General features: G+C 40.6%; 1 protein-coding gene across 1 annotated transcript in view; it reads right to left on the bottom strand.

Moving 5' to 3' along the window:
- The window catches only part of nonC (serine/threonine-protein kinase Smg1), a 241,624-nt gene that overhangs the window by 11,193 nt on the left and 204,280 nt on the right, over positions 1-26,151 (bottom strand). The window contains exon 2 of the mRNA XM_088226792.1: positions 23,841-24,091. Within this exon, the coding sequence (XP_088082918.1) occupies positions 23,841-24,091 (251 nt within the window). The remainder of the gene's footprint in view (positions 1-23,840; positions 24,092-26,151) is intronic.

Raw genomic sequence — 26,151 nt, 5'->3', positions numbered from 1 at the left:
AACTAGTCTAGCTAATTAAGTATTACGTTTCATTGTTACGATTTCAACAAAACTGCTGCTTTTAAACTTTAAAAAAAACCGTCACATTTAAAAATAATTACCTACTCATTCCTAAAATAAATATTTTCCCTAAAAATCGTATTCAATTAGAACCTTTTTTAAACGCCAGCGCGATTTAAGAAATAATTCAGAAACTTGATAGCAAGCATGCTTTCATGCAGAAACGTGAACGGAACCTTTTAAATAAAAAATATTTTTCATTCAATAAATATTTCAGCAGAAACAAAAAACTATGAGAAGAGAATAAACAAAGTCTCATGAGAGGGATTACGATATGTCATTGGTTTTTTTATTACTTTACATACTGCGTAATATTCAGTATTCTGCACATGTTCGAACATCTATATTTCATTATATTCTTGTAAATATTTTTGTTTGTCATTTTTTATTTTTGTTGATTAAATGATTGAATTATAAAAAGATCATAAAACGATATTTATATATATAATTCCTCTGTACGTGTGATGTCACCAAACTCCTAAACGGCTTAACCGATTTAAGTGCGGTTTTCAGAGAAATATAGATCTTTGCGCTGTGCGTGTTCGTAGATATTAAAATCTTCAATCTAAGGTGTAAAAAAGAAGTAAAGAGCATAAATGTTTTATTCATCGATCTACCAGGATTGCATTCGAGGAGATTGCATTTACAAAAAATGGAAAGATGTTGTTTTTTTGTGTATAAAAAAGTTTGTTTTTGAATGCTTACAAACAGCATTTGTTTTTTGTGGATCTCAATCAGGTTCTTTCCTTAAATTCTTTATAATTTCTACCCACTTATTTCTTTTTACTGGATTTTTGGTAATACTAAATTTAATATTAAATTTAATACATTTTTAAAAATCGTATTCCTACATAAGTACACTCCTCTGTTGGTGAAAAGACCGGAGTTTGACGTTTGCAAAAAGAATGCCATATTTGAAAAAATATTTATTTTTTGGAATGTTTTGGAATTCAACCATAAACAAGTACCAACTTAAATTTAATATTTGAATATTAACCATTTTTAGTTTTGGAATTTAATCACAAGCAAGTACCTAGGTACCTACTTATCAATAAAAAGTATTTTTCCAAGGCAAGCCAACGTTCGGGCAGGACAACGTCTGTCGGGTCAGCTAGTTTTATTATAAATTATATATTAATTTGTTGTAATTTACGTGTATTTGTCAGTATATGTTATATAAATGTATCTGTGTATATTGCTTGAATGATTTTGCGTATAGTGCCAACTTATTGTGGATTTATTTAGCAAGTCGGGCAATTAAAACAATTATTATCGTATTTTGCGAACGATAGGCCGCATCAGACAAAAAGACGCACCCTAAAATGTATCTATCATGTTTTAGAAAAAAAAAATGTTTTGAACGATAAGACGCGTCGGACTATATGACGCATCCCAATTTTTGGTTGAATTTTCAGAGTAAAAAAGTGCGTCCATAGTCCGAAAAATATGTTAATTGTCTCTTGCGCAATTTCTGTATATATCATGCATAGAATTAAGAATAGTCCAGAAGGAGCGTAGAATCATATTCGAATACATCGGACTGTGTCCAATAATTCCCCCACTATGCCTCACTTTCGCCGCGCGCATTCGTGAAGTCGTCGGGTAATGTTGCTTGATGGGAAAATAAAAAATCATAACACAAATGTAAGGTAAAAAAAAAAGCAATCTGTTAATTTCTCTAAAATTTCATTGTGGACATTGATTGACACAACAGAGTAGATAAGTAAAGGGTCATTTAATAAGAGTAATTGATTTAATGAACTTTGAACTTAAAATATAAAACAAATTTTATTTGACATAAAACGGATATTTTTATATCATGTTACATAATATTTTATGTTTTAAAGATAATGTCGTTCAAATGTCCCCCACGGCGTTGTTTAATCCGAGGTCTAATTTTCATTAGTAATTTCATTAGATGAGCAAAGTAGGGTAAAACAAAATTAATACCTTGGCAACACTACCGAAATTTCCATTTTGTTTCTTCGACAATCTGACAGATGGAAAAATAATTCAATTTTTTAGGTAATGTATTTGCTACTTAAACATTCGTTTGTTAATTACACATGAAATGTGATGCCATTCTGTTTCTTTAAGATCCTAGCAGTATTTCTACACTTTAAAAGGATACAACACGGCATAGTTGAATTCAAATCAGGAGTTGCGTACTGAGCGACGTCTACAAAGAAACTAATGGGTCAAAACGTAAACCTACTCATTTATGAGTAGTTTAGTCGCCTTCTATTTGATGTATGTATGCGGTTTCTGGAGTATTCTTAATTCAATGATATCATGATTAAATAAAGGAATACATCAGTCGAAAATAAAATGTCAAGAATGTTGATTTTACCGCCATATCCGGTACCCGACATTAACTTCAAATAGTATTTTTATTTCAGCGTGAACTTTCATAAAAAAATAAAAATCGAACGCCGCACAGAGGAGTATTACCAGTCAAAAAGTGTGCGAAATTATTTATTGAGGTTTTATGGCATAATATGTTTTAAAAATAAATAAATAAATAGTTTTATATCCATTCTCTCAACTAAACACAAATATAACATACTTTCAAGGGTTAATTATGTACTCGGGTTCCATAATTTAAGTAAACAAAAAATAGGTTATTTTGAAGTTTAATTTTGGTATTTATTTCAAAAGCACAATTAATTATAATAATTTTTATGAGCATACAAGATACCTAACTAAAATATTAATTAGAAATTTGACTTAAAATCAATAAAAAAAACAGAATCTGTTGAATTTTCCGTTTCAGAATCTTCTTCTCCACTATCTTTATCTGCTAATTCGGGCAAGAGTAAATTTACCTTGCCGTGGAAAAGCAAGGGTTCTACGAAACTACTGCTTTTTTTTATCACTAACAGTTGTTTGGAGTCTTGTAGAGACTAGTGAGCTTTGAAAAAATTAGCGTCACTGTGTGCATTATTCTGGAATTTTAGTTTAAACTGTTGTTGTTTGGATCCGTCACAACCTCATTTCGTAGGCAATTCAAGTTCTTCTAGTTCTTTTACAGAGAGTGCCTTAAAAACCTCTTATATTTATTTATTAGTACCTTGAATGATTCCTCATTGTTTTTTGGTCAAATCAGCTTCTACAAATATTCCTAAAGCTTCAGATGGGGTGAGTTTGTGTGCAAATTTTTGGTTTGCAGAGTCAATATTTTTTTATACTTGGATGCCCGTATTGGAGTAGCTGTGATGTCTTTAAACAGTTTTGAAACCTCACTGTGCCCGGCAGATTGTTAACTCATAATGGGTTTATTGCTCAATTTATCAGTTGAAACATTTTCCTTCGAATCTTTCGTTTTCCGTCGCTTTCTACTTTCGCATAAATTTCCGAGAAATCTTTTGTGGTTCGGCCAAATTTAAATAATTTATTGGTTGGCATAGAAACACAATTCGAAAGCCATTTCTTTTTTTTTTAATTAAACGATCTTTTTTATAAGTTACAGCTGTCTACTTTTTTTGTAAAATTGTATCTAATATTTTTTTAATGAACGCCTTAGAATTAAAAGATTTTCACTAAGACATTTTGCATGTTTTATAAGTTTTTTTTCTGAATGCTTCATCTTTTCATAATGTCAAACATGTAATTTTATGTCACTTTTCTAATGTTTTCTATTCTCTCGTCGGTCTCTGTCAACAAAAGAAGAATAATAATGTCACATTTTTTTTATTTCTTTGATAGACCTTTTTATTTTTTGTTTTTTTTCGAAAAAGCGGAAACATGCGGAAGGTTTTTTTACTAATCCAGTACAAGTAAGAACCATATTTATCTCTGGTAAGGGTTTGGTTGCCCAGCATAGCCCAGCAAATAAACATATTCACCAGTTTTCAAAAAAAAAAACAAAAAAAAATACTGACTATTTTTCGGTTTTTTATTATCAAAATATATAATATAACTGTACTAAAAAATATATTTAAAGCAAATATGCACCTTTAGCCTCTTTTTCCATTAGAAAAAAATAGTGGAACAACAAAAACTAAACGAAAGATAATATGTTACGTAACGCTCTGAATAACAAATAAAAACTGACGGCGTGTACGATCGCCACAACACTCGGGTTACAACTAACGTGGCATGCAGAGATGGTAAGAGAGGGGGTTGTAGGAGACGATTCCATGCCATGATTTTAGTTGACTTCGTGATCAAATGGTGATTTTTTGTAATTAACGATTTTAATATTTTTTACTTTCGCCCGCTTTTCGCCCGGAAATACTCCTATGTGCGCCGTACAGTTACGGGAATAATTATTTAATCAGTTTAAAACCCCTTATTCCTTACTTCCCGTCTGTGTTGACCTACAAACCTCGTAGCCGGAAAATCATGTGAAAATTCCACGACACTTTTGAGCTCATCGCTCATCGCTCAAGAGTGTCATTTTTGTGTCGACTAAGTAAGGATGGGCAAATATCGCCTTTTATGAAAACACGTTTTATAAATTAATAATAAGAAGAGTGTAAACAAAACAGACTTTTTTTCTGAAGCAAATTTATCAACAAGTTGACATAACTCGCAGAACCCAGAAGTACACTGTCGTAAGTCTAATTTTAGCTGTTTTGAGTTAAGAATGCAGTAAACCATATTTCTTGTCTTTAGGAGAACACTCACGTAACTCTACGATTTTTTTTGAGCGAGATATATATCCCACAAACTTCAGTATTCTTTGAAATCAACTGAGTAAAATATCGAGAATAACTCTGCAGTAATGAGGAATTCCACTGTTTTCTAATTTATTTTTTTTCTATTAGCGTACTATTTAACTAAGCAAATATAATATATATATATATATATATATATATAATTGAGCGTTATTTACAAATATATGATTTTTTAATGTTACATTTATCAAATACCGCGCCAAATGACTATAATCAGTGTGTCACTTTTCAGTAGTGACGTCATGAAACGGTTAGCGTTCTTACTTTAACTGACCGCGGTAAGTTATATTTCTCCAGCCAATAACAAAACTGACAAGAATCTATGGAATATTGCTTTGATTACTTCATTTAGTTGATCGTAATTTGCTCATTTCTATGTTATGGTTGTTTTTACGAACGTTTCGATTTAGAAAAACCTAGAAAGTTGACATAATCTCTGGTTGAAATGTCAAATTATACTCTTTTTTTTATATGGTCAAAACGTTCTTTACAAGGTGCGGGGGCTTTAAAGCGGAAACCGGAAATACTACACGTAGATATAAGGAGTGACGTCATTACTTACGATTTTAAAATGAATACTATTTTTAACATTTTTTATTTATTTTTGCGTGCGTTTTAGAGATATTTCATCCTAATCCATTTTTTTTTTTAATATTCACGTGTACACGAAAACATTTAAAAAATTTGATTTCGGGTTGGGCTGGAATTTCTCATTATAACCTGCAACCTGAGCAAATGTGCGAAAAAAATACTGGGCCATACAATTTCAATACAAGTGACCGATTGAAGTTTCAGTTTCGGCCAGTTTTGGCCCATAAAACGAGTTTCGGTTTCGGCCGAAAATTGGCCGAAGCTTCGGCTCGGACAAAACCTGCTGTAGGGATGTGTCGGATTACGTTCGGCTGTACTCGAGTGCATCTTATGGTAAATCTGAGTTCTCGGGAGATCCAAGATCTTTCACATTTATATTTTTGTTATTTCTTTATAGTTATTCTACAGCGCAGCGTACACTGAAGAACTATTTCATAAACATAAGTTATATGTGTAACACAACAACGAACTATGAAATTTATGCCTTTTATTTCGTTGCACATTTTATTTAACACTTGTTTTAATGGACTCGTGAGGTTTAACAATAAAAACGCCAAATTTTGGGCGTTTTGAAGTGACTTTTTACTTTAGTTTAAGTAAGTTTCGGGCGGTCACTAGTTAATATACCATTAAGTTACGAGAATTAGCAAATTAAAAAACGTTTGCTTCTACTATTCTAAAAATGGCCGATTTAGACATACAACAGTACTTCTGGGAGGTGCGAACTGTTGAATGATATTATAATATTTCATTCCTTAAGAGTGTTACATTTCGCCCCTCTTTCAATTACTCTCGTGCGAAATAATAATTCAAAAACGTAAATATACAAAAATGCCAAGATGAAATTTTATAAGAGAATAAAAAAGATCACAGGGAAAGCGGAGGTCACGAACCGAGTTTTTTTTACTCGCGCCGAATTCACGAGAATTTATTTGCTATTCAAAGATATTCGCAACCTATGTAATATGTATGAGGCAAACATAATCGAGTACCGATCGACTGATGTCATCTTCACATACAAAATCGTGATTTATTTTGTTTCTATAATATACACTACATATTACGTTAATACGCGATGAACATAATAATGGCGAAAATATTTGAATGCATCATTTCTTCCGATTCACTGTAATTATTCCCGTTAATTATTATTCCTTAGCACGGGCATAGTCTAAAAAGTCATAATAAGTTTATGAATACATGTACAATAATACATTTTCGAGAAACTTCGATTTTGTACTAAAAACATTAAATTTGTTAAAACTTAACGATAGAAGAAAGATTATAGACCTTTTAAATTTATTCAAAATTGTAAATTCAATGTGGGATTGCCCTGAACTATTATCTCTCATCAACTTCAGGGTGTCTGGAAGAATGACTAGACAGGTGCCACCGTTTTGTAGCAACAATTCACGGACAGTGTATACTTGTAATGCCATATTAAATAGACTTCATGAACTCGGCAATAGTTATTCCCACGTATCTGATATATTTAGTGTAGGGTATTGTTCCTATAGAACAAACCTTTTGAACTTTTTCAAAGATGGTGAATGGTAATTATATTGATTTATTCATGCATTTCATAATAAATACAGTTTTTTGTTTACTTTGCCCAGCTGTATAAAACATTACTTATGATTTTCTTGTTGTATTACTGTAGAATGTTTTATTATCTAAACTTTCTACTGAATATGAGTATAATTTTTAGGTTAATTTTTTTAATATAAATCTTGTATTCTTTTTAAGTTTATTTTTTTATAAATCTTAGGTGTAAGAAAATTTATGTTTTAAAAAAATATATAAAAAAATTAAGCCAAATATGTTAGTATTATAAATGTTTGTAAAAGGCAGATTTGCCGTTTATGTTAATAAAATAAATAAATAAAAGTTTTAATCTGACCAATAGCTAAGGCATTTTCGGAAAAATTTTGACTATATTTTCTGCTTTCATATTAATTTGTATCCATTAGTTTGAATTGAATAATAACCGATAATTTCCTAGATTGCAGCTATAAGCAGAAAGTATCGCACCAAATGGTGACTCGACAAGTTTCGGCTGAGGGTAAATTATTACGGGGACAAAACGACGGCATGTATGATTGAAAAATTATTTAATTTTATCAAAAAAATATTAAAACGTTCTTGAAAGACAATAGTTAGTGTTCTATAATAGTGCATGTTATCAATGCTGAAGTTAAGTGATGTTTTTATTTGTTAATAGACTATTAAACTAAGCCAAGTTTTTTTAAATTATGCAACGTATTATCAAAACTATGCCATTTTAGTTTTGTTTTCTGAGATTACTTCACGTGTGACGTCTCGAGGTCTCTTCCGTTTCTTCTCGGTCAGTTCTACCGATTGGTCCGTTGTCTTACCGTAAACCGGAAATCTTTCACAACTCTCTTATAATTGGTTGATTTGCATGAACCAGTGACGTCGTTCGAATTAGTTCGTTTTCATTAAAATATTTTTTGTTATTTTTTCCCTACATTTTCAATGAACTTTGCCGTACAATTTAATGATCTAATTTTTACTGCGCGTAAGAAAACAAGCGAGATGTATGGCGAAAATGATGGCTGGCGATAGAGTCTCCTGGAGGCAACTGGCGATGTCCACATGTTCCCCTTAGGAGCGGATGTGGAAAAGAAGAAGAAGAAGAAAACATTTTTTGTATCCGATTTCCCGTAGGGCTGAAGTTCCTCATCAAATGTTTCATAGTTTATCATAAAATAATAATACGTGACAAAATAAACCATCACGCCGTTTCCCCGTAAGGGCAAACAGAGAGGATATAACACCACATCACACTGTCTTTGCATACATACCTCGCTTTTTCTTTCATTACATACACCTTATCATGCCATGCATGCACGACGATTATTCCTACCTTTAACATGTCCCACTTCAAATATTTGTTTAATTTGGTCGTGCCATGCCTTTCTCGGTCTTCCTCGATTCCTTCATCCATCAAAATTCGTATCACTAATCGTTTTAACCGTTCTTTCGCTCTCCATTCGCTCTACGTGTCTAAACCAACGGAGTACTATTTGTTGATTTTGTCGACAATGCTTTTCTCAGTCTTACATCATACATAATTTCACCACACATTCGCACGAGAGATCGCATTTCGACAGCATTCGGCCTACTTTTATCCTTGTTTTACAATTCCACACTTTGCTCTTATACGCAAGAGTCGGCACCAGAACTGCTAATGAAGAAGTCCAGTGCTACGGGATATTGGATACAAAAAATGTTTTCTTACACGCGGTAAAAATTACAGCATTTAATTGTACGGCAAGGTTTCTCAAAAATGTATGAAAAATTGAATAAAAATGAACTACTTTGAATTACGTTACAAGTTCTTGCGAATCAACCGATGAGCAAATGAGCGCTGATATTGCGATTGCACATAAAATTATTTAAAAAAACACTCAACTTCCTCATTTTGCCTCTGACGACAAGCCTGCCTTTGTGAGGCCAAAATTCCTATATGCATGCTAGTTATAAGATACTTTTTTGTAAAACAAACATTTAAAAAATTACGCTGGATTCTCGAAATTTGCACTTCGACGATTATTATTATAATCAAAACACTCAAAATCATATGATTCATCAACGAAGCCGTCTTCATCTGAGCACTTATTGGTTTCATTTTATAAATCAAAATAATCACGTAAATTAAATAATTAGAGATGATGTCATCTACCATCATATTTGGCTAAATAAATTTGCAGTCGGAATATTGAGTCAATACTTCTTATGTCAATACACTTATCCGCAGCAACTTTATCTCTAGATTAGAGTGGGACGAATATTTCAAATACAAATATAAAAGTTGACCACTCTAATTTATTGTATTCGGATATAAAAATATGAATACCCGCTGACAAATTTAATGTTTACTACTGTTAAGTAAATAACAGCATTTATCGATCCTATTCCTGGCCGATTACCTTTCGTTCCCATCCTTCCTTTGACCCATCCTTATGGTACCTACCTAACATCAAGATAGAAGAAATTCAAAATTAGAAGATTCGGATTTAAAACAAAAACCAAACAACAGATATGACTTCACGTAAAATCGGATAAAAAGTGGTTGGAATCGTCGCGCGTCGTGGAAAACATTGTTATATTTTAGAGTTCCCTTTTGTGATCCAGTGCCAGAAATTGAAGAACATTCAGATCATATTAAAGGTAGGTATCCATTCCATGTTCCTATCCTTTCTCAAATATTTCCAAATCACAAAACTGAACGAAATTCGATTTTCATTTACAGTTCGCCTTTTCGTTAACAACTACTATTTATCTATTTATAAATACATGCATATATTGATGAAACAAAATAGCAAAAAAAAACACGGATAAAATTCATTTGTGTAGAAAAAGGCCCAAAATACGAAGGGTTTGGCAAGCCAGAATGATTAATTACTACGAGTTCCGATTTGTTCCTTGGCAAATGCCTCTAAAAAAACCAACCGGCAGTCCCTCAATCAGTAGGTAATATTATATTTTTATTAATTTAAGTACTATTCGCAAATTTGACCACATAACTGAATACCGCACGCAACTCACTGGCTCAGTATCAGGCATAGAAGAAACATTCGCATTTTATAACTTCTTCGCAATATTTTTAATAATTTCACGTCGCCCATTTATCTGAGAGAGCTCTTCCAAGTTCTATCACAACATGGGCTATCTCTTCGTTCTAGTAACGAGATAACCCTTTTAATACCCATTCACCGCTCTAAATTATTTGTGCCTCCTCTTTCACAATACTAGCTGCTCGATTGCGGAATAATTTACCCACAAATGTCAGAGACGCCGTTTCTTTATTTACATTGAAATCAAGATTGAAATGTCACTATCTGAATATTTGAATATTTCCTTTCTCCTCCTTCTTTCTTTCCGATCCCCCCTCCTCTCTTCGTAGTATATTGTACATTTTAAGTAAATTTTTGTTTCTATAAAAAAAAAAATATTTATTAAATATCGTGAGCATACAAGGAAAAATGACCAAGTCACAATTTTTGTTCGTTGGAATTCAAGATTGAAGTTTTTACATAGTCACAAACTAATAGTTTTGCTATTAAGTACACTTTTGATCTTAGGTTTATTTTGCTTGACATATACAAATCATTAGCAATGTATTGTGACAGTGTGGAAGTGTTTTGATTTTGTCATTTCATGTAGCAGATGCTCATTAACGATGATGATCCCCACCCTCAGACTCAGACATGAGGCGCGGATAAAAGAGAGAGTAAATAAATATACACACTGATTATATACATATATTATGATAACATCAAAAAAAAGAATGAGCGGAAAAAAAACGAAATATTGAAGAAGACTTGTAGTGAATGGGGCGAGATTAGGACGGGGATAAACGTAGAGACGATAAGAAAAGGTAGGGAGGGATAAAAAAAATATATATTTATTAATTATAGTACGTTTTATACCTACGAGTATGTTATGCATATTAAAATCAAACTAGAATATTTAAAATTCATAATTTAAACATAACATTTGATGTAAAATTGCCTTTAAATACAAAGTGTATAGACATGTTAGTTAAATATAATGAGGATTTCCACAAGTATGTAAGTGAGAAGTGAAGGCGATTTCAGGCTTCCTTAGGTGAGACTGACTGAAACTCAAAACAATCTTCATCACAAAGGTTTAAAATTTTTAATGAATGGCCGGAAAGTCTCAGGAAGGTGAAAGCGTCTCCACTTTTCGATCAAAATTATTTTTTTAGATTGGGGATAAATAATATATTATGTAAAATCATAGATACATTATTTAAGATATATTTAATTCGATTGTTAATATAGTAATAATATTAACATTTTACTACAGAGATGAAAAACATTTAAGAAAAGGTAATATATAAGTCTAGGCACCTACAGGGCTTATGACCTGTCAATGGCTGGTTTAAGTGGCCACTTTTCACACTGTGTAACATTCACCATTATGCCTATATTTGAACATCTATATTCCTTCAATTCTTTCATCTCTTGATGTTTGTGTTATGTGCCGTGTAAGGTGTTGAGGGGCACTTTGTAATGAGTAATTGAATCGCCCTCCAGTAGTCAATAAAAGGCAGCTTCGAAGATGGTATTGTTTTATTTAGTTCACTTTTGAAGAGAACAAGATGTGTCCAACTACATTCGTTGGGTTTACTGTACTTATAATTTAATAATATTCAAGTTTACATTTAATAATAAATTGTCGTAGTCACGACGTACTAAGTTAGGAATCTAATTTCAATGTGTCCTCCTGGAACCAATGTACTGAGTTATAAAGTGTGCATTTTCAGTAAATGGAGGGGATTATAATAGGTTAATTTAAGAAAGGTTCAGTTTGTAGCATCGCAAGGTGCATCTAAATAGTCAATCCTTAAAAAGACAATATTGTCCCCTGGGACATCCGCCCCTTGCAGGTGAGAGCATTAAGATAGGTAAATTATTAGACGCGTATAGACTCTAGATATAAATCGTCAAATGGGTAGAGACTACGACTAATAAATAACCCTTGGCTAAAATAAAATGTCAAGCCAAAGATCAAAAATAAAATAGTTACTGTTCCGGACGCGTAAAATCGAATAAATTAAAATAATACAATAATTAGAAAGGATCCCCGGTAAATGTATAGAACTGATGGCTGGGCTCTCAATAAAGATAAAATGGTCACTTTCGAGCCTGGCCTCAGTATTACCGGGGAAAAATAGCTAGGTTAAAATGAATAAAATGTATAAAAATATATTATGTAAATGTCATGTTGCGCGCGTCGCGGCTGCCGACGAAATGGCCCGTACGGGCATTGAGCGCCCGTATTTACGCCACCTGCGGCCGGCGGCATGTAGCGAGTGGCGGGGAAAGATTACCCCCACCACTCCGAGGCAGCCGGCGCGGGTGGGATGGCCGACTCACGGAGCCCGACGCGCACCGCTTTATAAGGCGGTCAAATGGAAATATTAAATCAGTTGAGTTCCTAACTCTGAACAGTTCACACGTGTTTTATTCCGTTCTCCGTCCTGTTCGCCTTCCTGCACTTCGCTCTTCGCTCCGCTCTGCCTGCTGACTGCCTTCGCCTCTCTGCACCACTTGGACCGGGTGGAAAGTCCTTTTCAGGGCTATTGAGGTTGACTTGCGGTCGGCGCAGCTGTGCTCCTACCTTCCGACTTTGTCTTTGGCTCTGTCTGGGAGGGCGGCTTCCCACTTACGCCGGGAAGCTTGACTGCGGCAGACGCGGGTGACGAACCGGCGAAACTTTCATCGTGGTAACGCGTACGTTACATTTGGTCCTTCGGAGCTAAGGATCGTCGCCAGTGGTCTCCAGTCTACAACACACCTACAGCATGCCGGTCAACAGATCGCCTGTGTCGACGCGTTCGGGAACGCGTCGAGACGCCGGCACGGAGCACGAAGAGGAGCTTCAGGAGCCCCAACCGGGGTCTGTACGAGCACATCAGGAGGAGCCCCAGCCAGGGCCTTCACACGACTGCCAGGAGGAGCCTCATCAAGGACTTCTGGAGGAACAAAAGGACTCGGACGAGGAATCCGCACCCTCGGAGCGGTCCATCTCATCGGCGACATTTCGCCGACAGATGGAGGAACGCGAGGCACATCACGAGAGGCAGGTGAGCAGCCTCAACGAGATCATCGCCGCGCTGAAGGCCGCCAACGCGAGAGAGGACGCCAGACGAGACATGGCAACCCCCCTCACGCCCACCATCGAGAGGGACCTCACATCGCACGGGACGTCGGAACCGGCTCACAAGCCGCTGCCGCTGACGTCAGACGCGTCTAGGACCGACGCAGCCCTCAGTACGAGGGAGGCTGCCGCCGCACGCCACGCCGCACGCTACGCCGCTGATCCGGAGGATACCGGAGCGGCGTACATCCAGCAGCCGAGCCACTACGACAGCAGCCGGGCGAGAGACGGGGCCGCTTGGAAGCGCCCTGTCACCGACGCGGAAGCAGCCTTCAGCACAAGGGAGGCCGCCGCCGCACGCCACACCACACGCTACGCCGCTGATCCGGAGGACACCGGAGCGGCGTACATCCATCCACCGAGCCACTACGACAGCGGCCGGGTGAGAGACGGGGCCGCATGGAAGCGCCCTGTCGCCGACACGGAAGCAGCCTTCAGAGCAAGGGAGGCCGCCACCGCACGCTACGCCGCTGATCCGGAGGACACCGGAGCGGCGTACACACTTCCGCCGAGCCACTACGACAGCGGCCGGGTGAGAGACGGGGTGCCACGGAGGCACCCGGTCGCAGAGGCGGACTCCAGGACGAAGGAGGCCGCCAACACACGCTACGCCGCTGATCCGGAGGACACCGGAGCGGCGTACACATTTCCGCCGAGCCACTACGACAGCGGCCGGGTGAGAGACGGGGTGCCACGGAGGCACCCGGTCGCAGAGACAGACTCCAGGATGAAGGAGCCCGCCAACACACGCTACGCCGCTGAGCCGGCCTACGCCGGAGCGACAAACGCACATTTACAAGGCCGCTACAATGAGCGGCATCGGGACAATGAGGCGCCACCCGCACACAGCCGAAGGGAGGACGCCGACGTACGCTACGCCGCCGGGCCAGGCGAGCCCGTAGCGGCACGTACTATACCACTGGGGGGCTACGAGTTTCGTGACCCGGTGAGCGCGTGGGTACAAGAGGGGCTACCCACGGAATACATGCCGCCGGGTGCCACCGGCGAGCCTGTGACGAAATACAGACAGCCGCCGGAGTGGCACACGTTCATGGCGAGGCAAACCGGCGCTAGGGATCTACCGCAATTCTCCGGCGACCCGCTAGAATGGCGAATATTTAAGGCGCAATTTGATCAATCGACACAGATGTGCTCCCTTACAAACGCGGAGAACATTCTCCGTCTGCAACGAGCCCTCACAGGACGGGCCAAGGCCACAGTGTCGTCTTTGCTGGTAGATCCCCGAAATGTGCCGGACATTGTGAAGATGTTAGAGGCCGCCTTTGGACACCCGGAGATCGTCGTGGACAGAGTACTGGAGCGGATAAGAAAACTCCCTAAACTGGCCGACAACGCATCCCTGGAGGCCCTGACGGACTACGCGGTCGCGATAAGAAACGTCGTATCGACCGTAGAGGGCCTCGATGGAAGCCACCTCTCCTCCCCGAAGCTTCTGTCCGAGATGACTCAGAAGCTGCCACGAGTCGAGAGGATGATGTGGATTATGTCACGAGCGGATACCGTGAGAAAAGCTACCCCAGGGATCTGGCACTGTGGCTAGCGAGACTGACCGGTGCAATACCGAATGCGGGTTGCATCGGGATCAGCACGGAACCCGCCCGAGTGGAGAAAAGGCGTACCCAAGAAAGGCACGTGTTTCTCACTCAGGACAAAAAATGCCTGTTCTGCGACATGAGTGGACACGCATTCGGACAATGCCGGAAGTTTCTCCGGAAAACGGTAGAGGAGAGGTGGACAATTGTGCGTGCCAAGTTCGTGTGCTACGGATGCCTGGAACCGGGACACAAAACGACCACCTGTGAAGCGGCGAAGTGCGACGAGTGCCACGGGCGGCATCATCGGTCGCTACACCGCGAGAGAGTGGACAGTACGCCGAACGAGCAAGTCTTATTGACAAGGCGAACGGAAGTCCCAGTGACCTTCAAGGTAGTGCCAGTAACCTTGAAGGGCCCGCGTGGGTCAATGGAGATCCACGCACTACTAGACGAGGGTTCATCGGTAACTCTCCTCGAGGAGGATGTCGCCCGTGCAGTGGGCGCCACCGGGGCCTGCGAGGAGTTGAGACTCATCGGTGCCAGTGGGAACACGGACACGCTACAATCACAGCGTGTATCCGTAATCCTCGTTAAAGGAAACAAAGAATTTGGTGTCCAGGCACAGACGGTGCGGGTCATGGATCTGCCGCACCGCAACCGAAAGAGCACCAAGACACACGGGCCAGGCATCAAGCCGAAGATGTTAATCGGTCTTGATTACGCCACCCTAATGGTATCTACAGGCCCGCCAGTCCTACAAGAGGACGGGCGGCTAACCATCGAGACGGCCCTAGGAGCCGTCACCTACGGCGGGGCTGTGCACCCCGCCTTTGAATTACCCCCAGACGGCCAGGGTGAAAGGGACTTAGCGGAACTGGTAAAGAAGAGCTTCGCCGTTGACTCGCTAGGTGTAACCACCCTGGAACGTTGCCGCGCCGCAGATGTGCGAGCGGCGGAGCTCATGAGCAGCTCAACCACACAACTACCATCCGGACGATGGGAGACCGGTTTACTGTGGGCGAAAGACGGAGATTCTTTGCCCTGCAACCGGCAAGCAGCCATGAAGCGGCTGCACTCCCTGGAAAATAAACTACGGAAGGATCCGATACTGGCGATCGCATATCGCGCCAAGATGGCGGACTACATTGAAAAGGGATACGCCGTCAAACTAAGCCGCGAGGAGGTAGACGCCCACCATTCGCGCAAATGGTACCTGCCCCACTTCGCGGTGACAAACCCCAACAAGCCTGGCAAGATAAGGGTCGTGTTCGACGCCGCCGCCCAGTTCCAGAGGACGGCGTTGAACGACCATCTACTGACGGGACCTGACCTGCTTTCATCCCTCCTCGGAAACGTGATCCGCTTCAGAGAGGGACGAGTAGCCATCGCGGCCGACATACGGGAGATGTTCCTGCGGATAAGAATCCGGGAAGCCGACCAGCAATCGCAGCGGTTCCTATGGCGGACGCAGGACGGGCAGGAGCCCGACACGTTTGTCTTCGCGTCCATGATGTTTGGAGCGAAGTGCTCACCCAGCAGCGCGCAATTCGTGCGAAACACAGTCGCACGAGCACACGCGAAAGAATTTCCCGCCGCAGCAGAGGCGATCGAGCACAATATGTACATGGATGACTACCTAGACGCCACAGACAGCGAAGAAACAGCTGCAAGCCTGGTACGAGATGTTACCCTCGTACTCGGCAATGGCGGGTTCCGGCTCACCGGGTGGGCTTCAAACAAACCAGATGTCCTGGAAGAAGTAAAGGCCGACGACCGGGCCAATACAGCAGTCACCATAGGGGAAGAAGTAATGACGGAGCGGGTCCTCGGGATCGTATGGGATCCCAAGAGCGACCTATTTATATTTCGGCACGGAGCCGAAAGTGCAGCCATCCCGGAGCGACCCACCAAGCGCGGCATGTTGAGCGCCGCCATGAGTATCTTCGACCCAGTAGGCTTCATTGCGTGCCTCACGATACGGGCGAAGATACTGCTGCAAGCCATCTGGAGGACAAACACAGGTTGGGACCAACCGCTGCAACCGGACCACGCCGAAAAGTGGTTGGAATGGCGCGACCTGCTGGCAGCGAACGGCTGTACAATACCGAGATGCTCGCTGCAAGGGCAGAAAGAACCCGTGACACTGCACGTGTTCTGCGACGCGTCAGAGCAGGCATGCTGCACAGTGGCATACTTTGTGGGGGCCGATACCACAAGTTTCGCAATGGCGAAGTGCAAGGTGGCCCCCCTAAAGCCTCTGTCAGTGCCTAGACTAGAACTCCAGGCAGCGCTACTAGCGGCAAGGATGGCCGCCACCATAAAAAAAGAGAGTCGAGCTCTCATCACCCAAACCGTGTTCTGGACGGACTCGAGCACGGTCCTGTGTTGGCTGCGAACCGACCCACTGCGGTACAGCACGTTCGTCGCAAACAGGCTGGGCGAGATTGACGAGCTCACAGACGTACGGGACTGGAAATGGGTCCCCACCAAGGACAACCCAGCCGACATAGGGACCCGCGACAAGGGCCCACCCGACCTTGCGAGGTCGGGACTATGGTTCGGAGGCCCCGGCTTCCTGAGAAAAGGGGAAGCCGACTGGCCGAAAGAGAAGAAGTTACTACAACAACCGGACGAGAAGACGCTGGAGCGGAAACAACCCCGCCACTTCGTGGGCCACATCAGACGGACGGAGGCCCTACCCCAGGTGCAGCGCTTCTCGTCGTGGACCCGACTCGTCAGGGCGACGGCATGGGTGCTGCGATTCATCGCACGATGCCGCCGCCACGAGTCCCTACCGTCCCCAGGGGGGACCTTTGAACTTCACGCCTCAGAAACACGGGCCGCAGAAATCATGCTGCTGAAGCGGTCCCAGGAAGACGGCTTTCGGAGAAGAGCTGGAGCTCCTGAGACGAAAGGCGCCTATCCCGCCGCACAGCCGCCTCCATGCAGCGGCACCCTTCTTAGACAAAGAGGGAGTCATCCGGATGGGAACGCGCATCCAAGCGGCACAGAGCTTCGCAGAGGACTGCAGCGCGCCGCCTATCATGGACGGGACCTGCCCATACACCCGGCTGCTGATCACGCACAGCCACCGGAAGGGTGGCCACCCGGGAGTCGAGAGGACGATCGCCGACCTGAGAGCCAGCTACCTCATCCTGCGACTCCGCGGGGCTGTGAGGAAGATAACACGATGGTGCCCGCTGTGTAAAATGCTGCGCAGCCGGCCCCAACCCCCGCTGATGGGGCAACTGCCTGAGGCCCGACTGGCCTTCAGGACGCCGCCGTTCACGCACTGCGGGCTTGACTTCTTCGGGCCGATGATGATCACCAACGGCCGAAGAAAAGAAAAGCGCTATGGGGCACTGTTCACCTGCCTCACCACACGCGCGATCCACCTGGAGCTAGCGTCGTCCCTCGAAAGCGACTCCGCCATAATGGCCATAAGAAGGATGGCCGCCCGCAGAGGCTGCCCACACGCGTTATACTCGGACAACGCTACCAACTTCAGGGGAGCGGACAAAGAGCTGAAACAGGCCGTAGACGAGCTCCTGGCGGACCCCAGAATGCTCGCCGAACTTACAGTTCGCAAAATTGAGTGGAAATTCATTCCGCCCTCATCACCTCATATGGGGGGAGCGTGGGAAAGACTCGTGAGGTCTGTAAAACGAGCCCTCCACGCAACCCTCAACGAGCAGGCTCCAAGAGAGGAGACCCTCAAAACCATATTGGCTGAAGCAGAGTACACCGTGAACAATCACCCGCTCACGCATGTGTCAACCAAGCCCAACGACGAAGCACCGCTGACCCCGAACCACTTCTTGCTCGGGTCAGCCAACACACAGCCAACTCTGGCATATTATAACAAAAGGGAAGAAGGGGCCTGCCTTCATAAGCAATGGAGGATCGCCCAGAAAATGGCCGACATGTTTTGGCGCCGATGGCTGAGGGAGTATCTTCCCACCTTGGCGCACAGGAAGAAATGGCGCGAGCCCGCGCCTCCAATACAGGTCGGGGACCTCGCGCTCATCATGGACCCAAATCTGCCGCGGAATTCTTGGCCTCGCGGCAGAGTCACCCGTGCAGAACCAGCAGCTGACGGACAAGTACGAGTCGTCGAGGTGCGGACCACCAACGGCACCTACACCAGACCAGCGGTGAAGATCGCCGTACTAATGAAGGAAGAGGAACAACGCGCCCAGCAGGAAAATAGTACAGACTAGCTGCACGGGGGGAGTGTTCCGGACGCGTAAAATCGAATAAATTAAAATAATACAATAATTAGAAAGGATCCCCGGTAAATGTATAGAACTGATGGCTGGGCTCTCAATAAAGATAAAATGGTCACTTTCGAGCCTGGCCTCAGTATTACCGGGGAAAAATAGCTAGGTTAAAATGAATAAAATGTATAAAAATATATTATGTAAATGTCATGTTGCGCGCGTCGCGGCTGCCGACGAAATGGCCCGTACGGGCATTGAGCGCCCGTATTTACGCCACCTGCGGCCGGCGGCATGTAGCGAGTGGCGGGGAAAGATTACCCCCACCACTCCGAGGCAGCCGGCGCGGGTGGGATGGCCGACTCACGGAGCCCGACGCGCACCGCTTTATAAGGCGGTCAAATGGAAATATTAAATCAGTTGAGTTCCTAACTCTGAACAGTTCACACGTGTTTTATTCCGTTCTCCGTCCTGTTCGCCTTCCTGCACTTCGCTCTTCGCTCCGCTCTGCCTGCTGACTGCCTTCGCCTCTCTGCACCACTTGGACCGGGTGGAAAGTCCTTTTCAGGGCTATTGAGGTTGACTTGCGGTCGGCGCAGCTGTGCTCCTACCTTCCGACTTTGTCTTTGGCTCTGTCTGGGAGGGCGGCTTCCCACTTACGCCGGGAAGCTTGACTGCGGCAGACGCGGGTGACGAACCGGCGAAACTTTCATCGTGGTAACGCGTACGTTACAGTTACGATACCATATAAGTTATTAAGGTGTGGGAGATGGCAATTATCTAACAAGGGTTTGAGCTAGTTTTGAATATAACAAAAGGCAAAAGGTTAGCACTTAACATTTGTGAAGTTAAAGAGCTGAAAACGCCTGAAAATATTATTTTTTCAATTTCTATACTTCTTCATGGACCAGGTAATTTTATCAACAATATTTTGAGTATTGAGTACTCAAAATATTGTTGATATAGTATTGATATACTAAGAAATATGTATCCAGCTTACCAGAGCAAAATATTATATTTAAATTACAAAAAAATAATGTAATTATGTAAGCTGGTCTGGACATGTAAAACGAACAGACGGCGAAAGAACGGCTAAAAAGATTTACGATGCAAATGTTGATGGTTGCAGAAATCGAGGAAGACTGAGAGAGACATCGCATGACCAAATCCAACAAATACTTGAAGATGGACATGCCAAAAGTCGGAATAATCGACGTGCGTGCATGAGAATATGTATGCATGTTGAGGAAGTGAGATCTGTATGCAAAGACAGGGTGATATGACGTTCTTTCCTCTCTGCCCTTACGGGGAAACGGCGTGATGGTTTGTGTATTCGTAAAATTTTAAACCGTTAATACACGTCAGCAATCGGTCGATATTTTTCATCATAAAAGCACAAGTAATCTTTTCCAAATGTATTTTTAGGAAAGCATTCTTTAAATAAAATCGATGTATTCACAATAAAAAAAAACGGCGTGCTGCATTGGTTTGGACAAGCAGAGCGAATGGACAGCGAAAGAACGGTTTAAAAAGATTTACGGTACAAATGTTGACAACTATGAGAGACATGGTATGACCAAATTCAACAAAAAGTGTAAATACGGACTACAAATGAAGAGTCGAGGGAAAAAATGATCAAAATCACTTGAAGAAAATTGGAAGAAAAACGAATTTTGAACTTTGAAAACTTATATTTTTTTATAAAAGCGACACACACACATGCTGTCTGGCAAAATCACTGTCGGTATATTTGCAACATTATGTTATTAAATTTAACAAAAAACATACGTTTATAATCATCTTATTTAAGATTTTCTTTATTTATTCTACAACATGAATTATATTAATGATCAAAGTATTGCTGGAAATTTCTGAAAATGATCAGTCATTTAGTTTAATTGTGGCAGATTATGACAATTATCCTAAGCATTTCGCGAAGATAATTGTTTAGAATGTTGTAAATCAGCGTACCGAGCCATTTTAACTGCAATAAGCTGGTAGTAAGATATCTTAGGTTCATCGGTTTCCTGAATTCTCCTTTTTGCATTATTGTCCATGACACCGTCGATAGCACATTCGCTGTCAGACATGATGAATCAGCAGCATAAATCGAGATTTATTGACTGATTTACCAACATACACAGATAAAGCTAGGTACGTAACCTCAAAGAGAAACGAACTGAAGCGTGCTGTCAACGTCACACTTAGATATACTTTGATTACTAATAAATTTTGTGGCGAAAAATAAAAGCTAATTTTGTACGCAATTAGCCTTTGTCTGATTCAGACTAGGTTAAGCTTAGAGTCTAACGAACTAGGTGGCGGTATTAACTCAAAACGTGTTTAGGGGTGACTTTGATCGTTCTTTCCCTGGACTCTTCGAATGTCTTTTTCGATCGATCTCGTTTTCTGCATCCACCAATATTCGCATTGTAAATTATTTTAGCCGTTCTTTCGCCGTCCATTTGCTCTACATATCCGAACCAACGTAACACTCCTTTCTTGATTTCGACGATAATGCTTGTCTCAGCCTTGCCTACATAATCCACGAATCTCGACATTTGCGCACCTATCATAAATAGTTTTACCATACATTCGCCCGAAAGATCGCATTTCGACAGCATAAGGGTCGGCACCAGGACTCAACTGTGAACTGCTTGTTTTGCTTCCTGCGACAAACATAGTTCATAAGTTCTTTCTAGTTTCAGAATCACAATATTGAAGAGAAGAACCTAGCATCGACTTATTCAAGACCTGCCATCATGCTAGTCGGGATTTACCAACCAACCCACTCGTATTAACTACAAAATACGAAAACCCTGAAACTACATAAAAATTTAATTTACCAACCATTCTCAAAGACGAGATGATGGTTTATGGGGCTTAACTTAACCCCTTGTCTTAACCCAAGAGCTAACAAATTCGGTTAATAATCAGAAATATCGACTGTTTTTAACTAAGTCAGGATTCCAGATCGGTTTGGTAACACCTGAAAATACAGAAATATCGTCCCACCCTAATGTATGTAGTTCTGAATTTCCCATTCGAAGCGAGTATAATAGAATATACGTGCAATGTAAAGCAGTGCACGCCACCCGCTGGATTCGTGCTGGAATGCAAATCAAGTGCGCGTGGGGAAATGCAAGGAGCCTCGAGCATACACTATACCTATAAACTACTAATATTACACTCCACTATAATATCGCCTGTCCGAGTAACTTAGATTTCAAATTTAAACAAATCGGTGTGTTAAATACGTTTACATAATATTATACTGATGATAAAATATATGCTGAAATAAAAATTTCAATAATGATAAAAACACTGCTGTCTGAAAAATTCATCAGGATTATGGCCATTTTCCAATAATAAATCAATCTGTAGCTCAATCACAAACAACTATCGACGTGCTGCGTATGCCAGGATAGACGTGTGTGGCGGTCTATCGATGTCTATCGGTATCAGAGAGGTGTTAATAATGTAACGTTTGCTTGTGACATTTATTTATCATTAATTATTATTAATTTATTATTAATTATTTATTCGTCGAAATTTAGCTTTTATTTTTAATACGGATTGAGTCGAAGGCGCTTCGATATAATTATTTAGTGCGATTTCATTTGAAAAAAACATTAAATAATTATATCGAAGCGGCTTCGACTCAATCCGTATTAAAAATAAAAGCTAAATTTCGACAAATAAAGCCATGGATTACCCATCGACTTTTTAAAAGATATCCACAAAACTTAAAATTATCATCCTTTTATAAAAAATATAGAAACAACCTTACAAAGATTATTATAAACGGACTAAAGAAACATATTTTAGAGAAAAAATACGAGAAAGTGACAATGACAATAAAAAAAATACGCAAATTATAAACGACATAACTGAAAGAAAATGTAATGTTTCTAATCCGATAAAATATCTGGGAATAATAATCGACCAAAATATTAAATGGAAAGAACAAATAGATTCAATGTGCAAAAGACTAAGAAAGTTATTCCACATATTTTTAAAGCTTAGAGGTATCTTATCGACGGATCAATTGAAAACAGTTTATTATGCTCTAGTACAGTCAATCATTCAATATGCAATAGTTGAATGGGAAGGGGCTTTTAACGCTCATCTTAGACCCTTAAATGTTATACAGAAAAAAATTATTGAAATTATACTATATAAACCTTCCTTGTTCTCAACTACCGAACTGTTCAAATAATTTAATGTTTTAAGAGTGGAAGATATCTGCGGGAAGTGTTGTATGCTTCAGGTGCATAAGGAGAGCCTCCCATCGGACCGTATTACGGGGAGGTTAAGAACAGGATGCCTCGCTCTACAGATAATTAAAACTACCACGGCCAAACATCATTATACTTAAATAGGGCGGAAGCTTTTCAATAATTTACCATAAAATCTACGTTTAGAGATAAATTACGGAAAATTTAAGAATAAATTAAAGAAAAGCTTCCTGACATAATTTACACTAACCGTATTTTGAAAATAAAAATGTGTGTATAATATGTGCCTGTGTATTTTCAATTTATAAATTTTTGTGTTTTTATTTATTTTTTTTACTTGTTGTTAGTATTAAGTTTTCTCCATTTTTACAATTGTTTAATTTTTTATTTAATTTATTATTTTGATTGGCAATTTTTTCGTTTCCAAACACAAGAGCCAGACTCTTTTTTGGCAAGTTCAACCTTAATTGTTCCAATTTTTTACTGCATGTTTTGTCTTTTTACGCTAATAAAGGTTTTTATTGAAAAAAAACAATATACACGGCATGCAGTGTCTTTTACCTTACAGAAATACATATTTGATAGGATATAAACAAATCAATATAATGCGAAAAATAGAAAAAAGGGTATTACGTTACATAAATACTATAACACAACAGTTCCATACAAGGAGCATGCTTAAAAATATATAATAATAAAAAAATCGTTGACATTATTCTGTACACAATTGAAATATTGTTGGTCAGATTTGGGACATAAGTATTCTTATTGATCGGTCTCGTTTACCTGTTCTCGTTCCAGTCGTGTCGCACCTCGGCGACGCGCACGACCAGCATGTCGCGCGCGCAACGCATCTCGAGGCGCGCGCGCCGCCCGCGCGCGCCCCGGGCGGCGCCGTGCGGCGCGGCGGGCGTGGCCGGAGGCGCGCCCCACTCCACAAGAGGGTCGTACACGAAGGCCTCCAGCAGGGTCAGCAGAGTCTCGCGCCCGCGCTTGGCCGTCTTCAGCACGTGCTCGCAGGCCAGGCGGAAGATGCCCTGGAAAGAAATAACGGTGTTGTTATTATACAGTATACAAACAGCTTGAATACATATTATTACACATTATCACGACTGTCTGTTCATCGTCACTAGAATTTCCAAATAAACAAACCAGCCGTGTAATATCTGACAAAAATGGCCCATTTCACACGTATCATCAAAATCCACACGGCACGGTAAAATTAGGCAGGATTGACATTAATAAAATATAATTATAATATGGTAAATAATCCATTATATGTTGTTTTATTATAAGCCGTGTGGATTTTTGGCATGATGGAAAATGGGCCAATCACGTGATATCACGCAGGGGCACATGATTCGCACGTGCACAGCGGTCCAGTCTCCGTGAATGTAATTTAGTACACCAGTACACAACCAGCGCATTCGACAAATTTGATGAAGGCGCATTTGCGGTCGCAGACCTTATTTATTTATTTATATGACTTATTTTATATTAGCACACATTGCTATGTTGATATTTGTTTGTTTATTTGTTTAAATTTAATGTTGTGCATATAATATGTAAAATTTATTACAACAAACATAAACACAGCACTAATCTCTAAATATATAATTCCTCTGTACGTGTGATGTCACCGTACTCCTCCTAAACGGCTTAACCAATTTACGTGCGGTTTTCAGAGAAATACAGATCTTTGCGCTGTGCGTGTTTGTAGATATTAAAATCTTCAATCGAATATGTAAAAAAAAAAGTTGGAAGCATAAATGTTTTATTCATCGATCTACCAGGGTTGCATTCGAGGAGAATGCATTTGCAAAAAAATTGAAAGATGTTGTTTTTTTTAGTTTAAAAAAAGTTTGTTTTTGAATGTTTACAAACAGCATTTGTTTTTTGTGAATCTCAATCAGATTATTTCCTTAAATTTCTTATAATTTCTTTTTATTAGATTTTTTGTAACACTAGAATAATATTAAATACAATACATTTTTAAAAATACTATTCCTACATAAGTACACCACTTTGTTGGTGAGACGACCGGAGTTTGACGTTTGCAAAAAGAATGCCATATTTGAAAAAAAAAAATTTTATGTTTTGGAATTCAACCACAAAAAAGTACTTACTACCTACTTAAATTCAATATTTTTTGAATATCAACAATTTTTAGTTTTGGAATTTGATCACAAACAAGTACCTAGATGAAAAGTATTTTTCCAAGGTGATAACAGGCAACCCAAAGTTCTGGCAGGACGTCTGTCGGGTCTGCTAGTTATGTATAAAACGCAATATATAATACAAATTTCTAACACGGACAACAATAATGAATGGCACATAATGTTCTCATCATAATGATTTTGTTTCCTGGCTATCTATATGATATAAGATGTCTCGGGAAAGGGAGGAAATTTTAGCTGGAGGTATCGAGGGGTACTAGACCCGTCGGTACAAATTGATGTACTAATCTCAAAACTTGAAGGTGGGCGGTCGGTAGTGTATCTTCGTAATCACTCGGTAGAATTTATCTTCAACTATACCGTCATGGTGAAGGTATGAAGTTCTTAACCCTTGTGTGGCTGTGATGTCACACTAGTCGACATACGATACAAGACTTGATATATTTCTCTTATTTTTTTAAATGATGCAATTGTATTTTTTGTTATCTTCAAATGGACATTTTAACACCGGATTTGATCTTAATACAAAAAATATTGAACCTTGCTACCCAAAGAACTATGCTTGCAAATAGATTAATAACACCTGTATTAGAGAGAGCACGAAGATATAACACATAAGAAGGAAAACAGAGACGCTGTTCTGTATCCGGTGTCGTGTTAAACAAATTCAGTCGGTTGTTGACAGTGATAGGGGACGCACGTGTGCATTTTGAGCTGCAAATTTTTTTTTTTTTTTGTTGCTTTATGTTATCAGTGCTGAATCAAATGTTTATTTTTATAAATTATGGAAAAGGAATAAAATTAAACTGTATCTTTAGAATATTCCGCCTTTTGCTTGTGGTAACACGATGTTACATCACCGTGCGCATAGGGATTAATTACGATAGTCTTTTAAGAGTTGACTTCCCATTATAGTCGCG

Source organism: Micrasema longulum, unplaced genomic scaffold (assembly GCF_059751315.1).
Source record: "Micrasema longulum isolate JH-2025_06_02 unplaced genomic scaffold, ASM5975131v1 h1tg000040l, whole genome shotgun sequence".
NCBI classification, from domain to species: domain Eukaryota; kingdom Metazoa; phylum Arthropoda; class Insecta; order Trichoptera; family Brachycentridae; genus Micrasema; species Micrasema longulum.
This window is presented reverse-complemented; position numbering and strand designations above follow the sequence as displayed.